Below are 14,977 nucleotides of genomic sequence, written 5' to 3' on the forward strand. Positions count from 1 at the left end.
TGTTGGTCAGGTACTGGTAGAATCTCTCACTGAACAGCCATACTAGACTCCTGTTGTCAAGAGCTTCTTGGCATCAGCAATAGAGTCGGGAGTTGGTGTCTGCAGATGGGATGGATCCTTAGGTGGGGCAGTCTCTGGATGTCCTTTTCTTTAGTCTCTTTTCCATTTTTTGTCCCTGTCTTTCCTTTGGACTGGAACATTTCCAGGTTCAAATTCTGAAGATGCATGGGTAGCCCCATTCCTCAACTGAGGGCTGTGCCTATCTACTCAGGGTGGTCTCTACAGATTGTATCTCCATTCTCTTGGGTATTTCAGCTAAAGTCATTGCCACTGGCTCCTGGGAGCCTCTTGTTTCCCTGGAGTCTGGGACTTAGTAGTTACCTTCAGCTCCCCCTCCTCCACTGCTACATTTCCATTCAATTTCCTGACCCTCTGTTCTTTCCTCCTGTCCCTCCCTTTTTCCCCTCCTCTTCCTCAGGCCCTCGCTCCCTCTAGCTCCTGTGATTATTTTGTTACCCGTTCTATGTCGGCTGGAAGCACCTACACTTTGGTCTTCCTTCTTAAGCTGCAGTGGCTTATGGGTTGTATCATGGGTATTCTGAGCTTTTAGGCTAATATCTACTTATCAGTGAATACATGCCATGTGTGGGTTTGTGTATGTGTGTGTGTCTGGGTTACTTCACTCAGGATGATATTTTCTACTTCTATCTATTTGCCTATGAATTTCATGAAGTCATTGTTTTTAATAGCTAAATATATTCCATTATGTAATGTACCACATTTTCTGTATCTGTTCTTCTGTTTGAGGGACATCTGAGTTGTTTCCAGCTTCTGGCTATTATAAATAATGCTGCTATAAACATGGTGGAGCATGTGTCCTAGTTATATGTTGGAGCATCTTTTGGGTATATACCCAGCCAGGAGTGGTATTCCTGGGTCCTCAGGTAGAACTATTTCCAATATTCTCAGGAACCACCAGATTTCTTTCCAGAGTGGTTGTACCAGCTTGCAATCCCACCAGCAATGGAAGAGTGTTCCTTTTTCTCAGTATCCTTGCCAGCATCTGCTGTCACCTGAGATTTTGATCTTAGCCATTCTGATTCATGTGAGATGGAATCTCGAGATTGTTTTGATTTGCATTTCCCTGATGACTAAGGGTGTTGAACATTTCTTTAAGTGCTTCTCAGCCATTCACGATTCCTCACTTGAGAATTCTTTGTTTAGCTCCGTACCCCTTTTTAATAGGGTTATTTGGTTCTCTGGAGTCCAACTTCTTGGGTTCTTTGTATATTTTGCATATTAGCTTTCTATTGGCTGTAGGGTTTGTAAAGATCTTTTCTCAATTTTTGTAAAATACTGAGAGCATTCTACAATAGTTCAATCTGGAGGCTACTTTGTTGTGGTTCTTATAAAGCAAGTTGGCTATCATCAAATTTTGTTAGTTTAATTTATCTAGGCAATTAATATTTTAGCTTCATCTTTGAATAATGGTTTTCCTTCATACAGAATTCTTTGTTCACATTTTCTGTTTTTTTGTTTTTGTTTTTACTTTTAGTGTTCTTTTATTAGATATTTACTTTATTTACATTTCAAATGCTATCCCGAAAGTTCCCTATACCCTACCCCCACCCTACTCCCCTACCCACCCACTCCCACTTCTTGGCCCTGGTGTCCCCCTGTACTGGAGCATATAAAGTTTGCAAGACCAAGGGGCCTCTCCTCCCAATGATGGCCGACTAGGCCATCTTCTTATACATATACAGCTAGAGACTGGAGCTCTGAGGGTATTGATTAGTCCATATTGTTGTTCCTCCTATAGGATTGCAGACCCCTTCAGCTCCTTGGTTACTTTCTCTAGCTCCTGCATTGGGGGCCCTGTGATCCATCCAATAGATGACTGTGAGCATCCACTTCTGTATTTGCCAGACACTGCCATAGTTTGTTCACATTTTCAAATTTTTCTTCCAATACTTAAATGTTCTTATAACTTATTAGACTTCTTTATTTAAGGTTAAGAAGTTGTATCTTTGTCTTAATCTATCATTGTATATGAGTCATTTTATTTTATAGCTTTCACAGATTTTATTGGTGACTTCAACACTGTCAGTTATGTGTCTATAGGCGTATCGAACTAAGTCATGGGCTTTTTCAACTAAGGTTTTGTGAAACTTCTTAATTATGTTATATCAATTTTTAGATGTGGTGAGCACTCATACTTTTAAAAACAACGTGTATTTGTGTGTGTGTTTGTTTACGCACCCCCCCACACTTCTAAAACAAGATCTCTTTTGATAAGATTGGCCTCATCTTCTGTCTCTACTTCCCAAATAGTGATACTATTCTATTTTTAAATTTATTTATGAAGTGTAGTGCCAGCCCTTAAAAATTATTTTCCCCCTATTTCTGCCTCTTTATTTGAACGACCTTTTTGCCTATAATACTGATTTCATATTATTACATTATTCTTTCTTTATAACTACTGATTTACTTTGCAACAGTGAACAACTCTCCAGTCTTACAGTTTGATATCATCAACATATTTATTAGCTATTCTTACTTGAATGGGTCTTTAATTTAATAATGGGTCATTAGGGGTTTTTTTGGTACCTGAGTTCTGTTATGAGTAGTTGATAGTGAGCTTTTTCTTTTCATATTCCTGTTAGCTATATGAATACCTTCTCTTAAATGTCTACTAAAACAATATTTTATTTTTAACCATTTTTTTTATTTTGATGTTGAACTTTCAGATTTACTGAAATATTATGGGTATTAACTCCTTAAAAATGTTGTTGTTGTTGTTGTTGTTTTTAAAACAATTATTGTCTTGTATTCTGTAGGCTGTTTCATTACACTGTTGGTTGTTTCCTTGGCTTTGTGAAAGTATTATATATAACCTGGATAAAATCCAACTTGTCTACTTTTCTTCTTTTGTTGCCTATGCTCTTTGGAGTCTTGGATACATGAAAACTGTTTCAAAACTGGTGCTTGCATGCTTATTCAGGTACACACATCAAGGAGACGTAATAAAGCAGAGAACATAGGAGTAAACTAGGAATTTACAGCTAAGTGATCTTCCTCAAAGAATAAATATTGGGAGAATATCTTTTCAATAAATATTATTGGGCATATTATATAACCACATGTAGAAAAATGTTTAAAAAGGGAATTTTGTCTCTCACTTATGGAAAAAAAACTGTTCAGCTATAAACAGATTAAAGACTTATAAGATCTGAAACAGGGCTCGTGAGATGGCTCTGTAGGTAATGTACAAGCTTGATAACCTGAGCCCAATCCCTGGAGCCCACAGGAGAATGAACAGGAAGAACTCGTTACACACGTTATTGTCTGATCTCGTGTAGACAGTGGTACTCACATGCCCACATACATACAACATGCCAGGGCAAAATGCACACTAGTGGTCTTGGGTACTGGCATGGGCACAGCTTTCATTGGAATGTCTTTCATTAGTGTTTTATAGAAAATAGCCCTTTTGTTACTTTTATCCTTAGCTATGTTATTGATTTTTATGATATTGTAAGTGATGCTGGTTTTTTGGGATGAATTTCACACCATTTGTTGTTGCTGTTTTTAAATGCTTCTGACTTTTAATGGCTGCTTTTACATCCTGTTACTTTGCAACATTCGTTTATTCTCACAGTTTTTGGTGGAGCCTTTTGAGGATTTCTATGTATAATATCACGGCTTCTGCAAACAGTGAGAAAGTGACAGCTTATTTTTGAATTGGATGGTTTTTTAATATCTTGTTCTGTCTGGAGACTTTGGCTGAAACTTCAGTACCATAATGAATAAAATTGGTAAAACTGGGATTGTTTCCTTGTTACATCATAATTTTTTCACTTACTTTGCTCTAATTCACTCTTAGTTACGTAGAATACGTACAATAATAAATTCTTATTTAATAGTTTACAGTTCTTTGAAACAATAAAATGTCTATACTTAATAAAACTCAGATTTTTGTCAGTGATAAAGCACCTGCTTTGCATATATGAGTGTTTAACTTTGATCTCCAGCGCTGCATATAGTAAACAAACAGAAAAATTAGCTTTGCAGTTCAGTTAAATGTAGCATTTGGGCCAATGTGCTTCTAGTTTCTGTTTTCTTTCAGGCCAGCCTCATTTTTGGCGTTTTTCTGTCTTGTGTTTTATAAGCTTTTTTTCGTAGTACATTTTCTGTGCATATGAACATATATTTAGCATATTGCTTCCAGTCATATTTTCCTCTTCTACACCACTTGAATGTGTTGGTGAGCACGTTTGACCATGGAATTTACATGACTGCAACTGGGCAGTTAGATGTCTAAAGAAATTATTTTATATCAAAATGTCAGAAAATTCCAATTTTAAAAAGTTAGTTTTTCATGGCTGAGTGGGAGGCAGATTTTTTTTTTACTTATATCTGTCATTACCAATTTTGACTTTTGTTTTTCAAGACAGGGTTTCTCTATGTAGCCATGGCTGTCCTGGAACTCACTCTGTAGACCAGGCTGGCTTCGAACTTAGAAATCCACCTGCCTCTGCCTCTCAAGTGCTGAGATTAAAGGTGTGCGCCACCACTGCCTGGCCAATTTTGACATTTTGCGTAGAAATTTAGTTAAGCATTTTTGGAATTTTGAGTCCTTTCAAAGAATAGAGTTACTGTCTCTGGTTTGTCTTGATAATACTTAAGAAGTTTACTATTGTTTGTTTTTTTTTAAACATTTATAGTTAATTGAGCTTTTTATTTTGGCTGCCTTTTAGACTTTTTTTTTTATAATTTGGTCTTTATTCTAACTTTTTAAGGCTTTTAACAGTCAGATTCAATTACAGCAAAATCTTTTTCTTTAAATATTTTTTATTACATATTTTCCTCAATTACATTTCCAATGCTATCCCAAAAGTCCCCCATACCCTCCCCCCTACTTCCCTACCCACCCATTCCCATTTTTTTTTTTTTTTGGCCCTGGCGTTCCCCTGTACTGGGGCATATAAAGTTTGCATGTCCAATGGGCCTCTCTTTCCAGTGATGGCCAACTAGGCCATCTTTTGATACATATGCAGCTAGAGTCAAGAGCTCCGGGGTACTGGTTAGTTCATAATTTTGTTCCACCGATAGGGTTGCAGATCTCTTTAGCTCCTTGGATACTTTCTCTAGCTCCTCCATTGGGGGCCCTGTGATCCATCCAATAGCTGACTGTGAGCATCCACTTCTGTGTTTGCTAGGCCCCGGCATAGTCTCACAAGAGCCAGCTACATCTGGGTCCTTTCGATAAAATCTTGCTATTGTATGCAATGGTGTCAGCGTTTGGAAGCTGATTATGGGGTGGATCCCTGGATATGGCAGTCTCTAGATGGTCCATCCTTTTTGTCTTTTTGTTTTTACCAGGAGGTTTGTTTCTTTTATTATGATACTCTTAGTATCATTTTCTTCATCTTGCTTTTTTCTCTTCACTGGTCTTTAGGATATTATATTTACATGCAACTTCTTTAAGATGTCAACTCTGTCATTATAATAGTTTTGTTCCAGTATGTTTTATATTCTATATGATTTCTTTTATTTTTTGGATTGCGTTTTTTTTCCTCCTTTTGATCAGTTATTGTCATTTCATGCCTCTTTTTTTTAAATACCAATCTTTGTGGATCTTTTCTTTATTGTATGTTGGATACTTTCATTTTCATTCATATATTACTCTCTTTATGAAGACAAGTTATTTTTTATTTTTTTGCTAAGAGCAAAAGCAGCATTTATTCTGCAGCTAATTTCCCTCAATGTTCAACTAATACATGCAAAATTCAAAATATTCCCAACTATGGATTTGTTCCATCCTTTCTTTCTCTATGTTAGAGTAGTTTTCACATGTGTTGATGTTTTAGTACATGGCTAAAGAGTTGACAGATCTCCAGTTCTTACTTTCTCTTCAACTGTCCACTCTGATACCTTGATTGCATAAACCTTACTCACCTTGGCCTGCCTGAATTCTCAGTTCTTTTTTTCTTCTATCTGGTGTATATTCTGGAGTTATCTTGTTTCAGCTCACAATGTTGCTATTTAGATGTATAAGGATGGACCAATCTTAATCCTTTTTCACTTTCTTAGAGATTGTTGGTTATTCTGACATAAATCCAGCACCTTTTTATTTTTGCATATGTGCTCTTTCTATTCTATTTCCTAAGGGGGTTTTCCAGTGAAAATATACGGACAAATTGTTTGTTTTGGCCCTGTCACATTTGCCCATGTTCTTTTTGCTGTTTTGTGTTTTTTATTTTATTTTTGAGGCAGAACCTTGCTTTTAAAACCTTATCTGCCTTGAAGCTCAGGAACATTGATCTTCCTGCCTCAGTCTGCTAACTGCTATATTTAAAGGAGCATAGCACTAGGTCTGTGTGTCTTAGTAGACTCTTTAGATACAGTCATATTGGATTTTTCTAGGTGCTGTCACTTTTTTTTTCACTAATGCATAATGCAACAAAAACGAGGTATATCATGTTACCAAATTTTATAAACTTACTGCTTTTTTTCTTCCTTGAAACTTATTCCAGGGTTAAGAAAATATCTGCTATATAGCCATGTCCATAGTCCAAAAAAATGTGATATTACAACACATTTAAAAGAACTTGTTTGGCTGAAATAATAATAGTTGAACTCAGTTTTCAAACAGGTTCTCAGTTCTTCAGGTATATATACTGCTTTTTCAGAAGTCTTCTATAACTCCTCTCAACATGATGTCCTTGGAGAGCATTAACCTCCCTTTCTACTTAAAATTTCATTTTCAGTTCTTACTGTGAGTTACTTTCTGTGATTTAAAATTCTTATTGACATGTATGTAACAAAAGATGGTATGTGTGTGTGTGTCAGCAACTACATTAGATGTTTAAATTCACCTGAGTTCATTTTGTTTATCCCCTACACATACACACACACACATACACACAGGTCTTCACACAATTTCTCTTTTGTTGTTCTTTTTTAAGAAAAAAATTGTTAGAGCAAAATTTTACATAGAATTGTTTGAGACAGGAATTCATTTTGTGCTGTACTTCATGTAATAGATCTTTTTAACATACAGAATTATTCACTTTAGAGCTGCTATAATTTCTCCCATATAAGCAACAAAACTACTAGTTTCTCCCTCAGATTTTGAGTTGCAATAACTTGTTTCATCTAGTTACAGGGAAAGTTGCTATCAGCGCACTACAAGAACCTTTGTTTCTAACTGACTAGAGTTCATTCTTATTTCATTGTAAACAGAAAATAATTAAGTTCGTGTTTGTCAAGAAAGCAATCTAAATCTAGTTTTAAAGCCCTATGTCTTCCCCACACTCAGATTATTAGTATAATTAGTTAATTAGTGAGGTTTTCCCCTATAGAAACCAACGTGATCAATTTACATTATAAAATTGAAATAAAACAAAAGATTAATATATTTTTTACCAGATTTGTACTTTTATAGGTGGTTTTCTTTAAGTTATCAAGTATAGGTTATCCTTAATTCATTTTGCTGTTCAAGATCCTAGTGTCAAAATGCTATTGAAAATTAATCTGTGTTACAATTTTTGTTATTATTTTTCATCATGTCTTAACTTTTTTGCTTTTTAGTTTAATATTTATATTTTTGCTGTCAGACTCTTTAGAATACCAGTCTTAATGAGATGGAGCTATTAAAAGTAGAGATTATAATTACAAAATACTTTTAGTATGAAAAGTAAGGGCTCTGAGAAATATTTTTATATCAACAGTTGTAATCAACTCAAGATTTGAAACAACTATTGTACAATGTTATACCCTATGTACTAAAGTATAATATTAGTTCCTAGAGGACAGAAAAGTTTTGTTAGGTATCTTTTTTGTGCTACCCAGCTTTTTGTCAGATACAAGCTTAGAGTCACTTGGGAATAGAAATTTTAATTGAGACATGCTTTTGTTGCTTTTGCCTGTAGGCGAATCTGTATGACACTTTCTTGATTGATGTGGGCAGGCCCATCCCACAGGAGACTCTGCCACCCCTTGCTAGGTTGTCTTGAGCTGTATAAGAAAGCATGTAGAGTAAGCCAGTAAGCAGCTTTTTCCCATAGCCTCTGCAGCGCATCAGATTGCTGTGATTTCCCTGAATAATATGCTACAAGCTGTTATATGAAATAAGCCGATTTGCTTTTGGTTCATGTATTATCAGAGCAATAGAAACCCTAACTAAATTATATATCTCAGTAATTAAAGAAAAGGCATTTCACTTAAAAGTTGAAAGAATAATCAGTATATATAATCAGTTTATTATATTACAGGCGTGGGGTCACCAGGGTGATGCAGGTGTTGTTCCATTTGAACTCTGTCAACTAAAGAGAACTGATTTTTGGGCCCAACAACACGACAGCTAGTTGTTATTAGATTAATGGCTAACATTCTTATTAATTAAAATACCCCTAAACACAGCATTATAAAGCAGAATTATTATGTCATAGTTTGTATAGATTAAGAATTGGGGGGTGGCAGGCTAGATGGTTGTCTCTATAACTGTACATTTTATATTATTTCCAGTCGGTTGTGGTGCTGTATGTGTTAGCATTTTGTCTAGGCTCTGCCCCACAGTTACCTGGCAACAGCCAGGTATGCCTGACTCACTATAAAAGGGGCAGCTTAGCCCTCCTCTCCCTTTTCTCATTTTTGCTCTTCCTTTGTCCTCTAGTTCCTCTCCCCCCCCCCCAACATCTTCCCCATTCCCCTCCCCCCTCTCTCCATGTACTTATGGCCTGGCTCCCTACTCCTGTGTGTGCTGGTATGCTCCCTCTCTCCCTCCCTGCCCCTCCCCCATACCCTGAATAAACTTTTTTTGTTTTTTTTTTTTTTTGGGGGGGGGGGGGGGAGTTGGTTTTTTGAGACAGGGTTTCTCTGGTATAGCCCTGGGGGTCCTGGAACTCACTTTTTAGGCCAGGCTGGCCTCAAACCCAGAAATCCACCTGCCTCTGCCTCCCAAGTGCTGGAATTAAAGGTGTGCGCCAACACAGCCCTGCAAACTATTGTTTACTATACCATCATGTGGCTGGTCCCTCAGGGGGAAGGGATGTCTCAGCATGGGCCCACCGAGACTCCCCCACACTTGACTGCACATCCACCAAACATTTTCCTTCTCTTTATAAAACACAACAGTATGCCTCCACTCATGAAATTACTGGGGGTGCTATAGGCTTGGGGTGCCTAATAAGAACCTTTTGAAAAATTTAAAGAAGGCCTCCATCACTAATAAAAGAGAAGCAGGAGCAGGACAGAGAAGAACAGCGGAAGGAACAGGATGTAGTCTGGATCTTTTTTATTTACATGGTAAATATTTGCAATCTATGCATGGTCTGATTTAAATGATATCCAATACATATATCAACTGAAACACCACAGGTTACCTCACTAATATTTATAATTTAATTCTTAATTTGCATGTCAAAATGAATTTAAAGTTAGAGACATTGTTCAAACTACAGTCCTATGCTTGAATTTGGAAGATATTTTTCTCAGATAGCTTAACTCAACATAAGTGATAGCAGAAGGCCTAAGTTACACATTCCGTGAAACACCCCAAAAGGTACCTCAATGCTATCCATATGGCAAGTACATTTCCCAGGGAGAGATCAGTAGCTAAGAGATGACAAATTTCTCAGACTGTCTTTTTTTACTTAGTTTCTGGAATCAAAACTTTTCATTTTGACCATGTTATATTCATCACTTAGGTTACTTAGTAACTTAGGTTACTCATTGTGAAGAAAAGGTAAACAAATACCCACCAGAGAGGCCATTATCATGGTTTTATGATATGGATATAATTTGAAAACACCACACAAGGGTGAGGGGATGAAAGCTCAACCAATATGAGTGTTTGGTGCACAAGTCTGAGGACCTGAATGTGATCTCACTTAAATACCTGCTTTGCTGCACTTGAGAGACCGATGCCCAGATTGTCATGAGATTGAGACCCATAGAATACAATGAGACCTTACCTAATAGGAAAGAGACAGACAAATAATTTATCTGAATATGATGACAGGAAAGTTGCAAAGAAATGAATATGGAGGTGTGTCCTAATGCAAAGTTACAGCTGAATTTTACTTCTTTTTTTTTAAATATTTTTAAAGATTCATTTATTTACTATATGTAAGTACACTGTAGCTGTCTTCAGACAATCCAGAAGAGGGAGTCAGATCTTGTTACGGATGGTTGTGAACCACCATGTGGTTGTGGGATTTGAACTGCGAACCTTCAGAAGAGCAGTTGGGTGCTCTTACCCACTGAGCCGTCTCACCAGCCCTGAATTTTACTTCTAATATTAATTTTAATGATACCATGTTAAAGAATTAAAGTTACTTAAAATTAACCATAATAAATGAGAAACCTTAAAATTTGATTGAACGCCAAAAGATTTAGTATTTATATTATTTTCTTTACTTTTCTTTTTTTTGGGAGAGAGAGGGGGTGGGGGTTCTCTGTAGACCTAGCTGCCATGGAATTCACTATGTAGATCATGCCCCACACTTAAAGGGACCTGCCTGCCCCTGTGCCTATTGAGTCTGAGATTGATGACTTGTGCTAGTGTGCCACACCCATGTGTTGTGTTTTGTTTTGTTTTGTTTTGTTTTAAGTTAGGGCTAATAATCTGATAAGAAAAAAAGATAAAATTAATTTTTTTGAGAAATTATCTTAGAGTAGGAAAATCATCGCAGGACAACTACATTAATGCATGCTTGAGATAAATGGATATAATTCTAAAATGTATGAGTTTTCTGCCTCTTTTTTATTTTAACTAATATGGATGATTCTTCACTGTTCAGCCTAAAACATAAAGTAACTAATGATGAAAGACCTGTAATATGAATGAAGTGATGAGATGTGTTTCGTAGAAATACAAGCTAAACTACAGATTTTCTTACAATTCAGTAAATGTCTCAAAGGGTTTTAGCTTTGTAAATTATTTTACATTTTTACTTTTTATTATTTTATGTGTTGGGCATATTTTACCTGATCCTGTGTTTGTATACCAGGCAAGTGCAGTGCCCACTAAGGCCTGAAAGAAGCATTCCGATCCCCTGAAATTTGTAAAATTATAAGTGGTTGTGAAACCTGCTTGTAGATGTTGGAAGTCAAACCTCAGTGCTCTCAAAAAAGCAGATGGTGCTGTTCCTGAAGCCTTTATTATGCAGCTCTAAATAATTGGCTGCTATATGATTTTGCCTTGTTAAATTAATTTATCGTGGTCATAAAAATTAGTCTTATTCATCATTAAAAATTGTGCAAGCCTATACTGGTTGATGGTTGTTTAGAAATAGTTTTGAACTCTTGTCACATTGTTTCTTCTCAGATGATTTAACAGTAGTGAGAACTGTGGTTGTTATGTCTGGAAACTCTTAAATGCCATTCTTGCACCAATGAAGAAAATATGTTAGTGTTTGTTATACTTGAATTCAATAGTTTATGCTTTTATAAAAACGAAATTAAAGAAGATATTTGTGTTCAAGACTTTTTGCAGTGTTTGTATAAAACAGCATTCAGAATGTTTACATTGGGATGGTGAGATGTTTCACTGGAATCACTTGAGGCCAAGGCTGCCTGAGTTTAACCTTTATGTTATAGGAAAAAACCTGACTGTTCAGTTTTCTTCTGGCCTTCCCACTTATGCCATGGCATATGTGCAGCCCCTCTAGGAGCAAATTGAATAAATATAATATTTAAATTTTAAGGAAATATTTATATTGAACTGGAAATGTATCCCAGTTAATACAGAGCTGTCCTAACTTTCAGTCACTAGCGCTGAGTAAAACTGCTTGTAATCACAGCTCTTGGTTGTCATCCCTGCACTTGGAAAGTGAAGGAAGGCATGGGGACCAAAGGTTCAGCGTCATCCTCAGCTACAGAGTGACTTGAAGTCTAGACTTCATGACTTGAGACCCTGTCTCAAGAAAGGAAAGAATATGATTTACATTTGTTGAAAACTAGTTGGAATACCTTCCAGGTTTCTGTATAATTCAGAGGTTTGTCTTCCTCTGCCTCATCCAGTGATGCAATTGCTGAAATTCGAGCCATCTGTATTGAAGAAATTGGAGTGTGGATGAAAATGTATAGCGATGCCTTCCTAAATGACAGTTACTTGAAATATGTAGGATGGACTCTTCACGATAGGGTAAGTTGGTGACTTCTGGTTTTGATGAAGAAGTAGTTGTGTTGTGAATATTGACATGACAACATTCAAAATTGCAGTAGCTTATTGTTTTTTTAAGAGATGTAGTAATATGAAATTTCAGATACTACAAATAACTATTGATCACCATTATGAAATTTAAGACTGGTTTATGAGTCTCCCTTGGATGCAATGCTATCTTGAATTATACTGGGAACCTGGTATATCTGTCCTTATAAGAGAACATACGCATTACCACCAAGAAGGTAATAGTGTCCTTGTAAAGAATCAAGGGTGATTAGTTGTTTATAAAAATTAAGTGAGCTTTCTCATTTGGGATTCTGTTGGGTTACAATATGACTTTTTGAGTCAGACATAAAGCAGATTTGTTAGAGCCCTTGAGCCTTTTTTAGATTGATCTATCGCTAGCTTTTTAGAAAAAAACTTGGTTTTAAAAGAAGTCCTATGACTTTGACTCCTACAAGAAATCCTCAAAATAACAAAATATAGGATTGATAAGTTACTGAATTTTTGCTAAATAATGGTAGTTCTGTTACCTTAACTACCAGGTATTCATAAATATAAGAATTTTGTAAGTTTGTTTTAAATTCTAGTATTTCTTAATTGAATAAGATACAACTATTAAAGTATTTTCGAAATATAACTACTTCTGTAGGTCTAGAAAGAAATTTGGTAATAATATTTGAAGACTTGTTTTCTGAGTCTTGTGACTGTCAATGTTTACTAGAAAGATACTTAGTAGTTAATGCTAGAGAGATGGCTCAGCAGGGAAAGATGCTTGGTCTTCCATCCTGGAAACCTAAGTTCACATAGAGGAAGGAGAGCCAGTACTGTTTAACTGTACTCCAGCCTACACACACACACACACACACACACACACACACACACACACACACACACACTCACTTACTCACACATACACACACACACACTCACACATACACACACACATACTCACTCACACATACTATCACATGTGCACATAGAGACACAAATGAATAATAAACACATTCTAAAAATTTAGTAGTATTAGTGTTGAAAATTCCCGCTGTTGTTGCAATTATCATTGAGAGTTCTGTTAAAGTTCTTGAATGTGTACAGACATACTTTCAAAGCTTGATTGCTTAACACATATTTTCTATTTCAGTACCACATTCTAAGGATGTTAGAGTTTTCCCTCTGAATACAAATATCTGGAAAATATGTAATTTTAGACTGAATTACATATTACTGTTTGTTTCAACTTTTTTCATGTATATTCTTCATGTGAATTTAGACCTTTGTATTTTTATCTTCTTTCGGTTGATCTGTGAATAGCTTTTTACAGTTTGAAAGAATGTAGAATCACAGTGTATCCACATGAATGCTTTGATGTAGTCTAAATAAGTCAGTTGCTGTCTTTTGAATGCATTTAAATTGTAATGCTTTTACTCTCGCTCACATCCATCTCAGTTCTTCCTCCAATCCCCCAAGAGTATTTTTCTATATTCATGTAACACTTAGCAACTTCAACTGCTTTTTATAAATGACCACCAATTCTGGGAAGATAATAATTTGATGGTGTTACTGTAAAAGTCATTAATTTTTAATCAAATACTTTAGGTTATTTTTATTTCATTTTATGTATATGGCTGTTTTGCCTAAATCTGTATATGTGAATTTTGTGCATGTCTGCTACCCAAGGAGGTCAGAATGGAGTGTTAGCTTCCCTGGGACTGGAGTTAATGATATTTGTAAGCCACCGTGTGGGTGCTGGAACCAGAGTGTGGATCTTCTGCAAGAGAAACAAGTATTCTTCATTGTGGGACTATCTCTCTTCCCAACAATTACCAATTTCAAAGTTCTTTCATATTTAATTATGTGGCAGTGGTGGAATGAGTTATTTGTATGTATGCAGGTGCCTTTGTAGTCCAGAAGAGGGTGTCAGATCCCCTAGAGCAAGTCAGAACTCTGTGGAATGGAGTCAGTCTTTTCTTCCACTGTGGGATCTGGGGATTGAACTCAGATCATCAGACTTGCACAGGAAATGCTTTGACCTACTGAGAAATCTTGTTGCATTCTGAAGAACTTCTTTTTCCTTTTAGTTTCTTAAGACAGGGTTTCTCTGTGTATCAGTCCTGGCTTTCCTGGAACTTGCTCTATAGACCAAGCTGGCCTGGAACTCACAGAGATCCACTTGCCTCTGGCTCCAGTGCTGGGATTTAAGACAAGCCCTACCATGCTGTCTAAAAATTTTTTTCACAAAGAGAACTTTTCAGAAATACTAGTAATTTATAACAAATACATATACCCCTATTTATTATAGTCAGTGGTTTTTCCTATTTCCATATATAATTATTAAAATATTTATGGGTCAATTAATATAAATTAGATACTATAATATAATAGAATTCAGTGAGTCTTAGTTGTAGTGATTCATTGGTGTGCTTTATTTTTATGGTACCATGATAAACTTGGTCTGGAGAATATTGGTGTCCCCAAAACCAAGTGTCCGAATTGGAATTTTCATTCTAAAAAGATATTTTATGGTTTTCTAACTTACTTTCATGGATATCTACTAATTTAGTTGGTGGGAAATTCCTATGATTTATGCTAGTCACATGATATATAAATTACCAAGATGTGAGAATAGTTAATTAAGAGTTGTCACTGAGAGTTATCAGTGTAAAAGGTAAAAATAAAATTCTATTCTTATCCTTCTGTACTTAAATTTTTTGGCCTGTGAACTTTAATAAAGGAATTTTCTAGAATGTTTGTTTGATTTTAGTCTGGATAGAAATTGGTTGTATTACCTTACATCTAAAGTTG

At 35.9% G+C, this 14,977-nt stretch overlaps 1 protein-coding gene across 9 annotated transcripts in view; it reads left to right on the forward strand.

The window, feature by feature from the left end:
• Stag1 (stromal antigen 1) overlaps positions 1-14,977 on the forward strand; it is a 360,836-nt gene that overhangs the window by 224,682 nt on the left and 121,177 nt on the right. For all 9 annotated transcript variants that reach the window (XM_006510924.3, XM_006510923.3, NM_001357265.1 and 6 more), the window contains one exon: positions 12,028-12,151. In XM_006510924.3, coding sequence (XP_006510987.1) covers positions 12,028-12,151 — 124 coding nt within the window. The remainder of the gene's footprint in view (positions 1-12,027; positions 12,152-14,977) is intronic.

This window comes from Mus musculus, chromosome 9 (genome assembly GCF_000001635.26).
Source record: "Mus musculus strain C57BL/6J chromosome 9, GRCm38.p6 C57BL/6J".
In the NCBI taxonomy this organism is placed as follows: domain Eukaryota; kingdom Metazoa; phylum Chordata; class Mammalia; order Rodentia; family Muridae; genus Mus; species Mus musculus.